Genomic DNA, 19,183 nt, shown 5'->3' on the forward strand with positions numbered 1-19,183 from the left:
TTAAAATGGGGTTTTGACATTTGGGGACCCAAATGGGGTTAAGCACCCAAACAGCAAGAATAGTCTACATATGTTCAAGTGCTCAATGTACTGTAAGTTTGCAACTCTGTTTTTGCTGGAACTCTTTTGTTGGCTTGTTGCCTCACCCTGTTGCAATTCCTCGTTATAGACTTATGGTTCAACAACTATATGCTGCATATAATGTGAGTCATACATTATTTGAAAAGACAGCTATATTGATCTATACATTATGCAAAAATTTCTTATCTTCTTCCTGCCGTTATTCATTTGTGTCAACAGTTCAGACTAATTGACAAATTTGGCGACAACAAGAAGCAACACAATAACTGGCATCATTATCACCATCCTCGATAAGGAGCAGCGCCAATCTTAGATGTCATAAACCATTAGGATCAGCCCAATCTTAGATGCCTTAAACCAGATTTCTCATTTTTACTAGCACGATATAATTGTAGGAGACGACAGTCGACAGTACAACTGAAGGAAGCTATTCATATTATTTAAGGTCAACATTGAATATAAACGCAATGACACCTTTTATTACAGACAACATACCACAGTATATGCCTCTTAAGTACAAGTCCAAAGCTTAAGAGAATTCACACAACAACAAAAGAAGACGAGTCAAATAAGACTACAAAATTAAACACCCCCAGCAAACATAAAGGAACTATGCAGTGTTTACATTTTTATGACGACGAAACTAGTAATCTTCTGGTGCCAAAGGTTGGTGAGCATGAGGAGGCTCAGTAGGGATCACAATAAACTCATATATCAGTCCGGCAAGTCCACCTCCGATCAACGGACCAACCCAGTAGATCCAGTGATTCCTCCATCTCCATCCAATTAAGGCCGGTCCAAATGCTCTTGCTGGGTTCATTGATGCTCCGTCAAATGGCCCACCCACTAGAATATTTGCTCCTACAATCAATGCGATGGCTAAAGGCGCAATGGTCCCTAAGCTGCCTCTCTTTGGATCAATGGCAGTAGCATACACCGTGTATACTAGACCAAATGTCATCACTATTTCCAGAATTAAAGCTTGAAGATTACCCTCACCGTATGCCACTCCTAGCCCAACTGGTCTCTGTAACATATTTACAAAAATGAGATCACTCAGATTTTAGAACAACATTACCTGTTTATGCAAATACTAACAGAAAGTAGAAGATACATGTGTTAGATCGAAAACTTAGTTACCTCTTGGCTTTTGATCACAAGTTGAAAATATTTGCCTTACATCATTTGTCAAGTATCGGTGATATGTATATTAGAGTCACTAGTTTATGTAGCACATACGGCTACAGGTGTAAAAAAAATAAACACAACCTGACCTGATACAACCCGACCCAAAAGTAACTGGATTTAGATTTAGACTTATATGGTAAAATGATTTTACATGACTCAAATCCAAACTAGACCCGACCTTACTAGACCAAACCAAACTTGGCTCAGTTACCATAATTGACACCTTTAAGCATAATATTAGGGGTAAAAGTTCGATTTGCGGTTTGGATTATATCCAAACCGAATCCAATCCGAATTAATTCTGCTTCGGAAATCTCAATCCGAATCCAAACCGAATTAAGATTCGATCCAATCCAATCCAAACCGAATTAATTCGGTTTTTAAAATTAGGATCCAATCCAAACCAAAATTTGTTCCCTTCTTTTGCAACATTCAAACCCAAAATTTGAACTTCACCTAGATAATTCCTACAACCATTCCTTGTTAACTACATTCTTTGTGAGAGAGTAAGATATTGAGAAAGGGGAATTGAGAATTAGGTTTTTTTTTTTTTTTTAAAGTTTATATATGTAAGGGGAAAGTGGTTGGATAATTTGAAAAAGAAAATGGGCTTAAAGTATTAGGTCGAAATTCGATTTGTAATTCGGTTTTCGGTTTTTTAAAACCCCAAACCGAATCCAATCCGTAATCCATATTTTTTAATTGTTTCAATTCGATCCAATCCGAATTCAAAAAAAATCTAAACCGAATTACTAATTCGGTTTGGTTTTCGGTTCGGTTTTAATCCGAATTACTTTCACCCTTACATAATATACCTTATGTGGATAACATTTCACCATTAAAAATCATTCATTCTGGGACAGTAAAAATCAATACAAGAGAACAAACTTAAACCAAATAATGTGTTTATCTTTTAATTAATTTTGAGCAAGGGTATTGTACCACAATCAGCAATTAGCTAGAACTCACCATGCCATCAGTAACAAGCCTGAGAAGTAGGGCAGCAACAATTGCACCCAAGAGTTGTGCTACCCAATATAAGATAGCACGAAGAAACGAGACTCTACCACCAACAAGGGCGCCAAATGTAACTGCTGGATTTACATGCCCTCCTGATACATTCAAACTTGCCGCGACTGCAGCAAACAAACCAAACGCATGTGCCAAAGCTATCACCATCAACGATGAGGCTCCCGTAGTTGCCTCATCACCGTATAACTTCCCTGCATTTTAACAGAATAAAGAAAGCTATTAAAGAGATCAAAATCAAACCTACAAAAGTACATAAATAATGTCCAATAATTTATTGATTACCATCACAAATATCTAAACGTACCAATAAAAATTAGAAATCACAATTTACTTATATCAACTCTAATTCTTACTATACTACTATGAACTATCTGGCTATGCGCAGTCGGATTTTCTTCGAACTAAAATCTGATAACAACAGTGAAAGACCGCGAATTTCCTAGTACTCAAGGTAGCTTTTGTTAGTATTGTTACATTGAACCTTTTGTTTATTTTTTATTTCTTTTTTATCTATTTGTTTACATGTTGTTACAATTTTTTGACAATTTGTTACACGTAGGGATGTCAATCAGGTTTTCGGTTTAGTTTTGGGTTCGGTTTTCGGTTTGTAACGGGTCAGTTTTTAACGGGTTGGAATTATTAACGGGTCAGTTTGGTTCGGTTTTGGATAATTTCAGGTTGGTTCGGTTTGGTTTATTTTTATTACAGTTTCTTTACGGGTCGGATTCTAATCGGGTTGGGTTATAATTGGTTCGGGTCATAATCAGTTCGGGTTAAATTCAGTCGGTTTAAAAACGGGTTTTGTCATTTTAAAGCGGGTTTTGGGTCAACACATATCGGGTCCTAATCGGGTCGGGTTGTAATTGGTTCGGGTGGTAATCGATTCGAGTTGAACTTAGTCGGTTTGACAACTAGTTTTTGCAAGTTTTAAACGGGTTTTGTTAACGTATATCGTCTAGTATATCCTCAATATTCTTTAATTAGTTATTCCAGTTGATCATACAGAGTATTAATTAGTTGTTTAACTTTATATCTTTTTTTGTATAATGATTTTAAGGATTAAATAATAATAACAAATTTAAAGTTAGATTTCTAATTTTTTTAATATTAATACAATATAGTGTTCCATAAGTCATTATTCATTAGAGGACGATAATATTGTAGCATAAGAGTTTCAATGACATCAAAATTCCAAACCTTTTCAATATAAATACTTTATAATTCAAATTAAACCCTTTTGTTTTACTATTGATAAAATATACCCAAAAAAAATAGAAAAAAAAATCTACGGTCATAACAGGTTACGGACTTACAAATTATAAACGGTTCGGTTATAACCGATTACGAGTTGTAAACGGTTCGATCATAACTTATTACGGGTTATAAACAATTCAATCCTAACCAGTTACAGGTTGTAAACGATTTGGGTTTATCGGGATTTTTGTCGAGTTTAAACGGTTTCGGTTTACAATGGGTCGGGTTGCTATCGGGTTCAAAAGTACTCGGTTCGGGTTGTTCTCGGTTTCGGGTCGGTTTCGGGTTGTATTAGTTCGGCTTGATATCAGGTACGGTGCATTAACGGTTCTCAAACATTCGGATCGGTTCAGTTTCAGGTTTTAAAAAATTGGGTCGAGTCGGTTTACGGTTTAAAATAACACGATTCCTTTTCAGAACAGTTCAAAACGGTTCGGGTCGGTTTTTGACAGCTCTAGTTACACGGAACTTAGAATCTACAAAGTGTACAAGAAAATAGATGATTTTTTTTAAAAATAATTTTATCATCTAGTACATATTTACCACATTTTAATTAAAGAGACCTAAAACCGTTACCCCTGTCGCATAAAAGTCACCCACCACAACGTAACCTCTTTAATTATAATAATATTATTAATTTAAAAATAAATTAGTTTACAACTAGCTTAACCATTGGAGCAACAAATAGCTTGAATCTATCTAGATTAAGAAATTAATGTGGCATGCCAAGGCGCCAAGCTATTAAATAAATTAGTCAACCATTGTAGTTGCTCTTAGTTGGTTGAAGTGTTGGATTCGAAGTGGATGTTTCATCATTTGTACAAGATGGTATCAGTATCATATGCACCAAACAATACTAATATAATTGATTTATGATCGATCCTTTTTGAGCTTTGAATTGCAAAGAAGAATAATTTCACTTTTATACACTATTCACAAACTTTGTATTAATCATAGACATTTATAGTCTTATAATAGAAACAAATGTTATTATACTACACAAAAATGTATGATTGTGTTAGTCAAAGAGTTGTGAGTTAGCAAACATAAAAGTCAAAAACGTTACAATATCAAGAAAATTAGAAAAACATGCATGCAAGAAAGAAAAACATACGGAGAGCGAGCTGAGAACCCTCGCCAGCAAAGACAAAGATTAAAGTGGAGATGAATTCAGCCAAGGTAGCTCTCATGGAATCAGGGTGTGTGGCCTCTTCCGGCCTTCCGAACGCGTATCTTCGAGGCGGTGCCATGCTAGCTACTCTCCCTTCTTCTCTACAACCCCAACTTCAGCTAATCCACCTTCAAAACACCAAGCTAACAACAACAACAACAAACCTATCAATCTCTTACCACAACTTTTGACAAGATAAAAAGGCCTAAAAAAACTTTCTCAAGTTTAACGATATTGTTGCTATTACTACTTTCTCAAGTGAAATATAATTTGATGAGTAGAAATGGAGAAAGACAGATGACGATAGTTGTAGAAATTGGACAAAATTTATGAGAGGAGTAATATGGACACTTGGGTTAAGGCATGCAATAATTTTGACACGTACAATATTATATGCATGTGTTTGTATTTCATATTGTGATTGACTCTAGCTAGCATGAACTCAGATGATATCAAAGTTACGATGAAATCATCTCATCTCTATCTAAAACCAGAATAATTCTATTCAGTTTTTATAAAATGGGGCCCATTTTAATTGGCTTATGTAAAATAAATGTGTATACGTACGTGATTGCGTTCAGATCACATGTAATATAGTTAAGTGCTAAAGTGTGTGTTAAATTTGATTGTATTAGATATTATGGAAAAAGGAAATAATTTTTTTGAATACTTCATTGTATTAGATATTATGGTATGCACGCTTTATTTTTTCAGAAATTTTGGCATATTGTTGGTTCTGATATTACTGCCCTTGTTAGAAATTGGTGGAATGGGATGGTTGATATTTCGGAGATAAATAAAACATGCATTGTGTTGATTCCTAAATGTGATGATCCGAAGTACATGACGGAATTTAGGCCGATAAGCTGCTGCAATGTTGTTTATAAAATAATATCAAAAACCATGGCAAATAGACTCAAACCTTTTTTGAATGATATTATTTCCATAAATCAGAGTGCTTTTATTCCGGGCCGTCTGATCACTGATAATGCCTTAATAGCTTTCGAGATTTTTCATTCTATGAAAAGAAGGGGTGAAGGGAAGGAGGGTACAGTAGCTCTGAAACTGGATATGAGCAAGGCATATGATAGGGTCGAATGGGGTTTCTTGGAGAAAGTCATGGTTAGAATGGGGTTCGGGGAAAATTGGATTCGTCGAATCATGTGTTGTATCTCTAGTGTTTCTTTCACTTTTAAAGTGAATAATGACACTGCTGGATCCGTGACTCCAACAAGGGGATTGAGGCAGGGTGACCCTATATCTCCGTACTTATTTCTCTAATGTGCCGATGCTTTCTCTTCGTTGTTATCAAAAGCGGCAACGGAGAGATTGGTTAGTGGTGCTAGAATTTGTCATGGGGGCACCAAGAGTTTCTCACTTGTTTTTTGCCGATGATAGTATACTGTTTGCTAAGGCTACTCTGCAGGAATGTTCGAAGATAGCTGAAATTATCAGTGTGTATGAGCGAGCATCTGGTCAGAAAGTCAATCTTGATAATTTAAGACAGAGGTAGCGTTTAGCAAATGTGTTTCGATCGAAAGGAGGGAAGCAATTATTGAGACCCTTGGGGTTCGGGAAGTAGACAAACATGAGAAATATTTGGGACTCCCTACGATGATAGGAAAATCCAAATAAACCATTTTCATGTGCCTTAAGGAGAGAATATGGAAGAAGCTTAATGGGTGGAAAGAGAGACTTTTATCGAGGCCGGGGAAAGAAGTGTTAATCAAAGCCGTGGCTCAAGCTATTCCGACATATATGATGAGTGTCTTCAAAATCCCGGAAGGATTGATAGATGAAATTCATAATCTTTTGTGCCGGTTTTGGTGGGGATCGAGAGAAGATGCTAGGAAATTACATTGGCAAAGATGGGAGAAATTGTGTGCTCCAAAGGCAAAAGGTGGATTGGGATTTAGGGACCTAAAATGCTTCAACCAAGCCCTATTGGCTAAGCAGATTTGGCGCCTCCAATCAAATGATAAAGCTCTCATCTATCGAATTTTTAAAGCTAGATACTTTAAAAATTCGTTAGTTATTGAGGCTCTTCGAGGACATGATCCTAGTTACACATGGCAAAGTATGTGGGGAGCTAAAGGGTTACTTCGTGATGGCATTGTGCGCAAGGTCAGTAGTGGATTGAATACATTGGTCTGGAAGCATCCATGGCTGATCAAAGATGGTAGGCCGTTTACTCCGTTGATGCCTGATGGGGGTAATCCAAACATGTGTGTGCGGGCTTTGATGATTGAAGGGGGCGGAGAGTGGGATGTTAACAGTGTTGGGGAGCTATTTGATGCGGAGCAGCAGTCTTTAATCTATGCTCTGCCACTACCAAACGTTAGTGGGGATGATGCGTGGTATTGGTATCTGTCTAAGAGTGGAACGTTCTCTGTCAAATCTGCATATTGGCTAGCAAAGGAGGGGAGTGGGATGGTAGTATCTGATATTGTTGATGAGGAAACTTGGCGCTCAGTTTGGAGGATTAAAGGCCCACAAAAATTGCAACATTTTATATGGAGTGCGATGAGGGGTAACTTGGCTGTCAAAGAGAGACTTGTGTAGCGTCATATCGCCCCTGATGCTTCCTGTGGTATATGTTGTGCTGCTAGTGAATCTATTATAAACGCTGTGCTGGAATGTGAAGCTGCTGCCAAGATATGGGAACACAGTGAGCACAAAGAGGAATTGGTGGATGCTCCTACTGGTTCGTTCGCTGAGCTTTGGGCATGGATCAATAGTAGGTGTTCTGCTGGGGTTATTAGTTCCTTGGCTACCCTTATGTGGGCTGCCTGGAGGTGCAGGAATCTCATTGTTTTCGACAATGACAGACAAAACCCAGTTATGCTTGCTGCTGGATATATGAGACTTGTTCACGACTATTGCTTATACTCGAAAAGTGTGTTTAAAATATCAGCAGGTCTGGCCCGTTGTTTGAGTGCAAGCTCGTGGCTGTGTCCCCCCCCCCCCCCCCCCCGGCTGTGTGAAGATCAACATAGACGCTCATATGCCAAGTGAAGGTTCTGCTGGTATTGGTGCTGTATTCAGAAATGAGGAGGGAAGCATAATTCTGGCTGCAACAAAGAGAGCTCCTTTATCTTCCCCGGAGTGTGTAGAGGCCCTCGCTGCAAGGTATGCTCTGGTTCTGGCACGTAGAATGGGATACAGGAAGATATGGATTGAATCGGATGCTATGAACGTTATTAATACGATCTCTTCGAATACCACAGGCTTCTCCCCAATTTTTGTCATCTATGAGGATATTAGTATTGCTAGAAAATGGTTTGATGTTTGTCTATTTTCTCATGTGAAAAGGGCATGTAATACTGTGGCTCATCTTGTCGCAAGATGGGATACGAGTGTTAACTCGGAATATGTACGCTTGAATTCCTTTCCCCAAAGTATCACCACTTTGGCGAGATTGGATATTTCTTAATTAATATACATGCTCTGTTTCTCTCAAAAAGAAGAATTGATCTGAGAGGGAAAAGTGATTGAAAAAAGGGTGACTGGTGTAAAAAAATAGTAGTTTAAGTAAAAAATGTATATAGTTTAATAAAACGACATTTAAAGTAAAAAAATTCAACGAAAAATGTACATATTGTGAGATAAAATGAGTATGGTATAAAAAATATTTGTCCGAGAATTATAAAATGCACAAAAACAAATAATGTGAGTTAATACTACATCCCTTGTGATTACTATTGAAGCCTCTATGTAACAATGAATATTACTTTATAATTACCACATTAGTTCACTCTCCCCACACCTCTTCTGATTATTTTTTTCTTTTTATTTTTTTCTAATCATAATTCCACTCTCGCGGTTTTTTTGGTCTAGTATTTTAAGGGGTCAAATACTTAAAAGTATAGAGTAGGATAAAAAAATCCCTACCCCAAAGTGCCAGTAAGATGCCTACCAAATGAGCTAGGAATCCTACCAAATGAGCCAGGAATCTTTATGCCTAAATTAGATAGGATGAGTATACTAAAATGAAAGGAGCAGTATATGCAATGATTGTCTATATATTCTCTCTAAACACCCTTAATCAAACGTAAGGAGTACAGTATGTGTACAAACCAATTATGGTTAAACAAGGTTGTCTAAACAAGGAAAAATGTAGGTATAGAAAATACTCATACTACCTTATCTTATGAAGTTTATTCTGAGTGTTACAAGCAAAGAAAGGGAGTTTAGAATTTTTATATGAATTTGAGTTCCGTATCCAGCAAAGATAATTGTATTTTAAATCTACGAATGAATAATTCTTCTACTCATTCTACGGAAATTCAAAGATACACCGATCAAATTAGATCTCATCTTTTATGGTGTCCTCGGTCTCCTCACAGGCTCACAATCACAACCATCTTCAAGTAAATGCTTTTCACAAGCTAAGAGCCTATGATTATCATAAACCTTACCCAAAGATTTGAGCTAATGTTAGCTCAGTTGGCAAGGTCCTTAAGAGATGTTGCCTTGGATCAACAATTCTTCTGAATCAAAGTCCTTTTTCTGATATCACAAACCAAAACAGGGGATTAATGTACGAAGTCTTGGTAAAACAGATAAAAGAGAGCAGCTCAAAAAAATTAAAAAAAAAAACAGTTACACATTCAGCTATCTGGGAAGTCACAGTGATCACACCAAGGGTGAGGAGATCCTGCAATCTTCCTCTCAAGCTTCCAGAGAAGGGAGCAGGGTGAGCGTAAGAAGGAAATGATTACGAACAATCCTAAAATACCTGGCAATAAAATTCAAAGATGGCAAAATGCAAATGATATCTATGAGAAGATGGCACCATTCAAGAAATTTGATCAAGCAAATATGACAAAACATACGCAAAAAGAACTAGCAGCAGCTTGGATTTCAAAGCTTTAATATGTCAGAGATAACGACACTCATAACATCAGATACAAAACATTCAGAACATTGGAGAAACTTCCAAGTTGAGAAAACTGTTTTTACATTTTTTTCAACTTGGAATACTGGCCAATTAACTACAGGTTAATAATGTCCAAGACGGATACAGTAGAATCAATCTTCACTATCAGAACTTTCATATGCTAATCCTAGTAATGATTTCACAGTATCATCAGCTGTTTTTGGGGCTTGTTCCTTTGATAATAACTGAGAATCCTTTTGTTTTTCACTTAACTCCTCAACCTTGTGCTCTGGCGTAGCAATCTCATTTATATCTGAATTTGACTGATTACCCTCAGATGGGCTTGACAACTTTGATCGCTTCGGTTTTATCTCTACTACTTTCTTTAGCAGGTCTTGTTGCCTACAAATTAAATGCGTAAACAAATTAGATTCAGGGTATTTCTCAAGAAGAATATAATAATTAGCTTCTCTAGTACTTTTTATCTAATTAAACTTCACTTGCAGAATTATAAGCCAAATCTAGTATGTGCATTCTGCAGTTTTACAAGAGTGAGCAACCACCTACATCCATAAACAAGGTAAGGGTGCCTAACAAATGGTTTAGTCAGTTTGGCTACAGATTGGGCAGATTCATGATCAGATCATATTCATGTGTTATAACCATACAAGTGCAAATTTATGGGCTGGGTCAAATCAGGTGAATATTGTCCATTTGTGATCAGAAATTGGATAGACTCAAGGAGTTTAAAATCAATCTCATTCTAAATTAATTTAAGACAGGCTATTCAGATGAAGCAGGCAGTGATTTAGAGACCTTTACGCATAAATTAAAAATGACAGTTGAAGCAATGGGTATAAGATCATGATGACTCCCAAGTGTGTTTTGAAAATAATAATTTGAAAACATTATCTTGCTTTTCATCCATCAACTTAGTGCAAATGGTCCATGAAAGATAGAAGTTCATGATTTGATGCTAGAGATATAATATACCTTATTCCACTCTTTGATTTGGGCTCGACTCGAAGGGACAAAGGAGTAGGTGCAGGTGTAGAATCTGCCAAATTCGCTGCTCTGTATGAGTAGTTAAGAATAACTGTAATTCAAGCATTCATCTACTTACAAAATATCAGATAGCATTACTACACAAGTGTAAAAAGGCCATCCTTGCCAGAAGGCGAACAGGACTACTGTTACAACTTTGAAACTGCAAGTTATTCTCATAGCATTTAATATATGGTAGTTGCTCCAAATACTGTAACAAGAGAAATGCTAAGAAACTAACAACCAATATTTCAAGAAAAAAATATTTTAAAAAATAAAATCATCAAATTATCAAACTTGTAAAAAAGTAACATGCTGACCCTTTTGAATAATTTACCAAAAGGACATATCTGTCTGTTAGATCTTATATTAAGCTTAAGAGTTATACAGTTATACTATGCAAATGAATAGATGATTAGACTAGAAAGAGAATCCGGTGAAGTTGATCAAACGACTAAATTTTTTAAGCACCTCTCATGAGACTCACAATTTTACCACAAAATATTAATAAGACTACATCTTTGTTACACCAGAAAAATTGACACCAACAATCCCAACTACTATAAGCCTATCAACGAATTCAGTAACAAACTAGCAAGTAGAAATAGCCCTAACGTTGGGAATTGTTTTCTTAAAACAATTCTTAACTGGATTGAAACTAATAAGCAGGAAAAAAATGTCTCAACAAATTACATAAGGCTATAAGAAATTTACAAGTGACGTACCATTGGCCAACCATCCTTTTTGGTTCACAAAAGCAAGCAATGAGATTACAAAAACACTTTGAGAACTAAAAAAACAAATCTACATGGATAAACCCATACGAAGATTCTATTCTATGGAACAACCACACTACAATTGAGCATGATCAAAATCAGCTTCTGAGTTCTGACAAAAGATATCATACTTGAAACATATATTCATATAACTCTTGCAAAAACTTTGGAATAATGACCAGACAAAGAAAATTATTTTTTAAAAAAAAAAGGAAATTCTCTTTGGGGAACTCCAACTTTTTAATTTTCTAAGTGGTAAACATTTTCAAATTTTCTTATCAATGGTAAACCTAAATTTTTATATTAAGTCAACTATAACATTAATAATAAATTTTAACTAGATATTTAACCATAGTTAGTTAGTTTTTTTTTTTTTTTTTTTTTTATATTTATTTTAAAATTATCTTTGTATAAAAAAAAAAATTAAAAACCCCAAACCCCTCATCTAGCCACCAGCGAGCCCCGCGACCCTCCCTTGCCCGCGTCGGCGCATCCACCCCTTCCCGGCGCCGCGCTGAACCCATTATCCCCCCTGCCGCATCTCCCTTCCTCCATAACCACCCAATTTGTTCCCCGAAACCCCAACCAAAGTTCCCATTTCTTCGCTTCCTCTAATCGGAATTTCTGGAAAATTTGCCTGAATCATTTGAATTTGCGATTTTGATCTACAATTGTTGTGATTATGGGCGGCAATGATGGGCTTCTTTGTTGATTGTTGCGGCAGTCCGATTTCAATTGCGGCTGCAGGGGTGTGAATCAGTGAGGACGGTTGTGATGTAGTGCGGGTGGCTAATGCGTGAGAGGTTGGGGTTGCTGCTGTTGTTGCGATTTGGTCGCTCAATTATGGGTTATGAGGTAGGTGCGCAGGGGTTGAAATGGTGGGTTGACGAATTGATGAAGGGTAAATAGATGGTGGGTTCAATGGGTTACGCAGCAGCAATAGGATAGTGTTTGGTGGTTGTGTAGCAGCAATGGTGTTGGTGGTTGTGAGGGAAATGAGAGGTGGTGGGGGTTTTGAGATAGGGAGAAAGGGCAAATGTGGAGGTGGGGGATGGCCGGCGCATCGGTGAAGGTGGAGTTGGGCGCCAGCGTTGGTGGAGGTGGGGGAGAGGTGGCTGGTGGGCGCCGACGTTGGTGGTGGTGGGGGGGAGGTGGCTGGTGAGTGCCGGCAAGGGAGGGGCTGCTGGGGGAGGGGTTTGGTTTTCTTTTTTTTTATAAAAAATATTTTTTATAATAATTTTATTATTAAAAAAAATAAAAAACTAACTATAGTTAAGGACTTTTATTAAAATAACACTTATCAATGGTAATCGATAATTTAGGTTTACCATTGATAATAAAATTTGAAAATATTTACCACTTAGAAAATTAAAAAGTTGGAGTTCACCAAAGAGAATTTCCCGAAAAAAAATAAAATCTTGTAGAACTTGTAGATGCAAAGATAGCAGGTAAACAGCAAAACCTAAGCATGACAAATAGGAGATGAACTCTGAAATTTTTTCTGTTAAGCGGATCCGGTTTTCTTTTTAAAAAAAGGCGGAATGAACATTTAGTTGTTTAGTAAAGAACAGATAGTTGTTTTATAAAGACCATATAGCTATTTTATAAAGAACATCTAGTTTATATGTTTTTTTTGTAAATCTAAAGAACATTTATAATATTAGTAAAGAACATGATAATATTAACGAACATTATTCATATAGTATATGTACATTTGGTATAAATAACCATGTATGCATATAAAAAAGTACATTTTATTGTATTATAATGTACATTGTATTATATTCTAATGAACATATATGTTATAATGTTGGTTACATGTTTAATGTACATTGTATTATTTGCATCATGTAAGTATATGAAAAAAGAAAATTTTACTGTATTTTAATGTACATTGCATTATTTGAATCTACAACTTTTTTTAAAATTGTTTATTTGCTTGCTTTTTTCTTCAAAAATTGATTTATCGAAAGATCTTCTTCAAGAACTTCATTTTATTTCTCATTGCAACAACAAAATAACATAAAAAATAATTCCCAATAAAATCAAATATTACAATTTTCAATCAAATTTATAAAAAACAAACACTCAAACTCAAAATAAACAAGTATGAATGTCAAATAAACAAGTATGAATGTCAAATAAACAAGTATGAATGTCAAATAAACAAGTATGAATGTCGAATTTGGTCTTACCTTTTGTTTTTATTTGTCATCTTGAACAATTTTGAACTCAAAATTTCGAATTTCTTGAAATTTTGCTTGAGGTTTGAGGAATTTAAATGGGTTTGAAGTTTTGTTTGGAGAGAGAAAGTGAACTTTTGGTAAAAAAAAAATATATTGAAATGATTTGTAATTAATGTATGATAAAAAAAATAATTATAGTACTATTTATCTATTTCATTATACAAAAAAAATAATTATATTATTATACAAAAATAATATACAAAATTGTTGCACAAAAATCTGATGTACATAATAAATGAACACTATGTTCTTTTATGTATATGTCCATATACATTATAAATGAACACTATGTTCTTTTATATGCCCATGTACATTAGTATATACCTGCATGTTCATTCCGCCTTTTTGTACTTTGGAGCAGATGCACCATGCGGATTGTGCATCCGCCTCCACGAACCAAGCTTTAAATGAACTCAGGGCAACAACATAACCAAGCATCATAAAGTGTTTTTTAAGCCGTTCAGGTTTAATAATATAGTGAGTTACTGACAACATTTTGTCCCTTTTCGAATAGAATTTTAAATTCACTCAATAAACTTTTTTTTTTTTTTTTTTTTTTTTTTTTTTTTGTGGCGAAATTGTTATAGGAAAACCAAAAAGGATATCTTGAAAGCGGCAAATGCTCGTTTCTCAGTGCGACGTAAAAGGCGCTCAGCATCTTCCTCAGCTTCCATCTGCTCCTTTAGATAGAGAAGGTCATCACTATCCAACGCTGCATGATAAAACTTGACCAAAACTTAGATGATAAGCCTTTAACAATAAAAAACAACAAAAGTACCATCCTTTCAGAGGCTCGAAGTAAGATATTGTACTCTCTTACATACTAGACGCACAAGTAGAGAGATGCACGCAAGGGAAAAAAAAAAAAAAAAGGAAATTACCGCCTCTTCCATGAAGGTAGCCTCCACGTTCTCCAGCAACCTCTTGCATCTGCTTTGTCAACCAACCGGACAGAAAAGCCAGGATCCCTGTCAGGGCATGTTATCAGAAAAATCTAGACATATAAATTAAGTCCTCGAGAAATCAATTTGGATAATACAAACTCCATGTAACATAGTAATCTCTTTATACACAATACCTCCAATTCCTAATCACTGCAGAGGAAAGGAAAAGAAAAATAACATCTTCGGGAACTTCTGCCATGACAATATATCTGTGGATAGGTACTAAATGTAATTTACAAACTAGGATGTTAAACAAAAAGTCCAGAACTGGCAGCTTTCACCCCTGTTGTAGCACAGTTTATCTCGTTTTTTTTTGTTTTTTTTTTTTTCCCAATTTTTTGAAGTAATCTATGTAAGACCTAAGCAAAGCAAATTAAGTAACAATAAGGACAATCAACACTGTTTCTAGTGACAGGCTGACAGCAAAAAAATATCCATGACAATCCACACTCACAAAAGAAGATCATTTTAAGTCACCACAAACTTATCCAAAACCTCCCCAAAGGAAAAAAAAAAAACCCTCAAAGCCAACTCTGTTGCAGCCCTGTTTATAAAATCTACTATATCCTCAAGGTGTTCCCATCTCCCTGACCCACTCTTCTCTTCTTTAAATATTCCATTAAAGCTGCAACTTAATACCCATATCAGAAATCAAGATTACATTATTTTTTTAACTTGGAAATTACCTATGACTAAGAAAAATTGAAGCTAGTATACTAGAGTCGGAGTTTGGAATCATGGAATTAAAACTCAGTCGTTCTGTTACAAATATTGGATTTTCTATTCCACAAAACCATGTTACATAACACCGTGACAGAATTCACGTCTTACTACCCACATAGTCCATTACATAATGGTAACTCACCAAGCTAGAACCATTTTTACTATTATATCCATTTTTTAAAATTATAAATTACAGAGTATGTAATTTATAAACATGAATATTGAAGTAACTTTTGTTCACTAAACATATTACCAAGTACCAACCCATATTATGATAAATTTGGTAACATTACATTGAAATAATAATTCTTAAACTTAAAAAAGTGTAAACAAGTCTAAAACCAATGAATGTGATATTCTTGAAGTAATTCGCACCGCGTCAGCCCCGATACATACTATTTGTTCATTACAAGCTGTTTATGCAACAAATTAACAAAAGCTGTTTACGCAGCAAAGTGATCATGACGGCATCCATGATTTTTTTAAATACATGGACTTTAGTTCTCAAGTACCAAGAAGAAAGCAAAAGCAATAGATCTAAGGAAGCAAAGACCAATCTCTCAAATATAGCTCGCAACTAGCGATCTAGTGTCACCAATCACCATGGCCCTAGCTTAAGTAAGAACTGACTCAACAGAAGGTAGCCAGTGGCATCATAAAGGAAACATAAATCAGAAATTGAACAAAAAAAAAACTTTCACCCAACTAATACATTGGATTTCTATAATTTAAAAAGAACTACAAAGGACCAAACAGATTAGATGATTACTTCATAGAACACAACAGTACTATATGATTTTTAACCTACCAAACTAATTACGGTTGATCATTAACTTATGTGTGCTTCTTTATTTTGTACTAGCCATGGATGAAATGTTTATAGTAGGGATAATATTGTAAACCTCTTACTTCAATACTTTCTAGTTTCTACACTTTTCAGAGTACTAAGTGATTCGCTCATAAATAGCATTGGATGAAAGCTAGATACATGGTAACTATGGATAGGAGGGAGATCTTTCATATATTTCGAGATAAAACCCTACAATATGGGGTCCAAAAGTTAATATCAAGGATCTCAAAAAAACCCGCTACTATAATTTCTTCTATGTCCAAGACAAGTTGCATCACATGATCAAATTTTCTGATCAAGACTTCCAGTAGTGTTACAAATGAGCTCTAGAAACAGAATAACAAAACTATGACATCTTTGATGATCGTTCCATTAACCACTTTAGTGGCTATGGTTCTATTTGCCTTAAATAAACTTTGGCAACATTAAGTTTTTATCAACCCAAACAAGCTTATTTAGCAAGAATAAGTTATGCTGAATTAAAAAGCTGAGCTAAGTTAAGCAAAAAAATAAATTTAGTTCATTAATACTTTAATAGATAAGATGAGGAGAGCATAGCCTAAGTTCTCCTAGCTATACATCCATAACCCTTGCAGAAAACAACTAAATAAATAAGCATTATTTGTTTCATAAGAACCATAGCATAAGTCCTCCAGTAATTACACCTTAATAAATATGCGCTGTTTGTTTACTTTTGAGAAAATGTCATTCCGAGTAAACCATAATGGATTTTAGTCATTTTACTACATAAATTTCCTGTGAACAAAGTAGAATTTGTTTCCCATGCCTTAGAACGCTCAACTTGGTTAAAATTGTTTCCTCAAGATACTAATCATAACTATTGTTGGTTCGTAGCCCCCATTTCCATAAGGTACCTAACACCCCATGAATCACTGGATGGAAATGAAGGATAATGATGAATTATTCCTTTACATGGTAGCCAGCTTCACCTAGTGGTTTTATTTTTAGGTGGTAGGATTCAATCTAAATCCCTTTGGATCATATGACTCCTGCTCAATTACAGACTCATTGGAAATATATCATTCTGAAGAATGATGGCTTGGGCAGAGATCTATTACTGTACCAATAACCATTACTCTCTCTATTCAAATTAACTGCGGCATTCAAATTACAAGGTTCGTATTATAAGGTTTTCTCAAAAATTTTACTTAGGCCTTGCCTAGATCACATGAATAGCCCATAATGTTTCATGGGATAATTGTTACGTGCCTGTACGTACACCTAGAATGAGAGAACTTATTTAGGTCCATCTTTGAACCCATCGACTTCATCTATGGTGGCTAACTGAAGCTCTCTCCCTTCTCTCCTCCTTTTTTTTTTTTTTTTTTTTGAAACCCCCCTCTCTCCTCCTTCAAACAAGCTAAATCTTTAAAAATTTGCTCCATTCTCTTCCACGGATTTGTATTGAAGTTCCTCCTTTGTAATTTTCCCAAAGCGAATTCGAATCTCAAGGTCAGCTATCTCCCTATTCAACACCTTTCATTCAGTTTTTGGTGATTTAATCTGCAGTTTTCTAAAGTTCATGAATCCATAATTGTCTTTCGTGATATAACCTGTGATTTGTCAATTGATGTCAGTGATTATCTCTGTTTTTTCTTACTTTTACTTTGTGGTGATTACCTAAAAATTTGTGTTATGGTAATGTAGTTGCAGCTTGCAGGCAGCAAGACGAGGTGTTTGCAAATAACAGCAGATGGTCCAACACTCATCACCCTTATGGACTAACCTTTGCTAACCATCCTACCCTAAAATCGATAGCCCATTATAAATATCGCAGCAACAGTTCCTCCCTAATCATTACTCCCCTAACAATTACTTTACATCCAGGCAACCCCTTAATCTCAAATTTATACCAAATTCACAAAGACAAAAACTAAAGGAAGGAATTCGAACTAGAAAAGCAACATCCTAGATTAACATTGAATCGACGTAACAGTGAAACACGGGGATTATGAAGAGGGTTATTTCCATTATCTTTTATACAAGCTATTGCACTAAAATTTCTAAGAAATTCTGAAACTAAACCGAAATAAGGACGAATATTAATTAAAAGCATTTAATTTAACAATGGCATCAACAAATTAAAGCATCAAATTTAAACAAACAATCAATCAAACCCTTTTTTCATCCAAGAATTAATTGTAAAACCCTTTCCAACAAACAATTTAACAGATGAACAAACAAAATTGAATTCAATTAAGGGGAGATGCGACCAGCTAACCTTTGCAACCATGCGTTGGAAAGTAACATCTTCATCGTCGATTTTATCTTTACCTTTACCAAATTTCTTATCTGTAAAACAACAAAAATTTACGATTCAATCATCAAAAAAAAGCAGAAGAAACTTTTGGGTATTGAAATGGTGAAGAAAAATTAAACCTTTTGGGTCTGAAAGGTTTGTGTACTCCCGAACTTCTCTTCCTGCCATGGCGAAAATCTGATGTTGGTAAAGGGTAACAAACTACAAGTCAATTTGGGATTGTTCAATTTTTGCAAGTCGAGAGAGAAAAAAAAAAAAAAAGAAAGAGAAAGTCCCAGTTAGATTTTTTTTTTTTTTTTTTTTTTTTTTTGTTTGACAGCAGTGAAACAAAAGAGAGTAAAACATAAAACCTACACCCCTTTCCAAGGCCTAGGTCATGGGGCCTAGGTGTGACAGGCCAAGGAACATAACAACAACAGAAATAAGAACATTGTTAGCTGAGGTTAGGGGTGTTCAAAAATATCCGGTCCGAAATATCCGATCCAAAAATCCGATGATCCGATCCGAAATTTCGGATATCCGATCCGATTTTTAAGGTTTCGGATATTTCGGATCAGATATCCGAAAAAAATTTCGGATTTTCGGATCGGATACGGATCGGATTTTGTCCGAAAATGTTAACTACCCGATCCAAAAACCCGACTATCCGATCCGAATATCCGACTATCCGATCCGAAAATCTGGATATCCGATCCGAAAATTCGAATATCCGAA

The 19,183-nt window shown here is 35.4% G+C and overlaps 2 protein-coding genes across 4 annotated transcripts; both read right to left on the reverse strand.

Moving 5' to 3' along the window:
- Nucleotides 1–540: 540 nt before the first annotated feature.
- LOC145635988 (putative aquaporin TIP3-2) lies at nt 541–9,282 on the reverse strand. 2 transcript variants are annotated; one of them, XM_081687416.1, is made up of 4 exons: nt 9,145–9,282; nt 4,670–4,869; nt 2,239–2,492; nt 541–1,108 (listed from the first exon to the last, which is right to left on the reverse strand). In XM_081687416.1, exons 2-4 carry the CDS (start codon nt 4,803–4,805, stop codon nt 725–727), a joined length of 774 nt encoding a protein of 257 aa, XP_081543542.1. In that variant the 5' UTR covers nt 4,806–4,869; nt 9,145–9,282; the 3' UTR covers nt 541–724. The 2 variants fall into 2 exon arrangements, with proteins under 2 accessions (XP_081543542.1, XP_081543541.1); XM_081687415.1 differs by lacking the exon at nt 9,145–9,282 and having other exon boundaries at nt 4,670–5,026.
- Nucleotides 9,283–9,558: 276 nt separating this feature from the next.
- Nucleotides 9,559–18,745, reverse strand: LOC145635989 (uncharacterized). Of its 2 annotated transcripts, none has more exons than XM_081687417.1 (6): nt 18,589–18,745; nt 18,431–18,501; nt 14,553–14,601; nt 14,276–14,383; nt 10,599–10,680; nt 9,559–10,007 (listed from the first exon to the last, which is right to left on the reverse strand). In XM_081687417.1, exons 1-6 carry the CDS (start codon nt 18,635–18,637, stop codon nt 9,758–9,760), a joined length of 609 nt encoding a protein of 202 aa, XP_081543543.1. In that variant the 5' UTR covers nt 18,638–18,745; the 3' UTR covers nt 9,559–9,757. The 2 variants fall into 2 exon arrangements, with proteins under 2 accessions (XP_081543543.1, XP_081543544.1); XM_081687418.1 differs by having other exon boundaries at nt 14,553–14,639; nt 18,589–18,657.
- Between the last annotated feature and the right edge of the window lie 438 nt (nt 18,746–19,183).

This window comes from Chenopodium album, chromosome 6, assembly GCF_948465745.1.
Source record: "Chenopodium album chromosome 6, dcCheAlbu1.1, whole genome shotgun sequence".
NCBI classification, from domain to species: Eukaryota; Viridiplantae; Streptophyta; class Magnoliopsida; order Caryophyllales; family Amaranthaceae; genus Chenopodium; species Chenopodium album.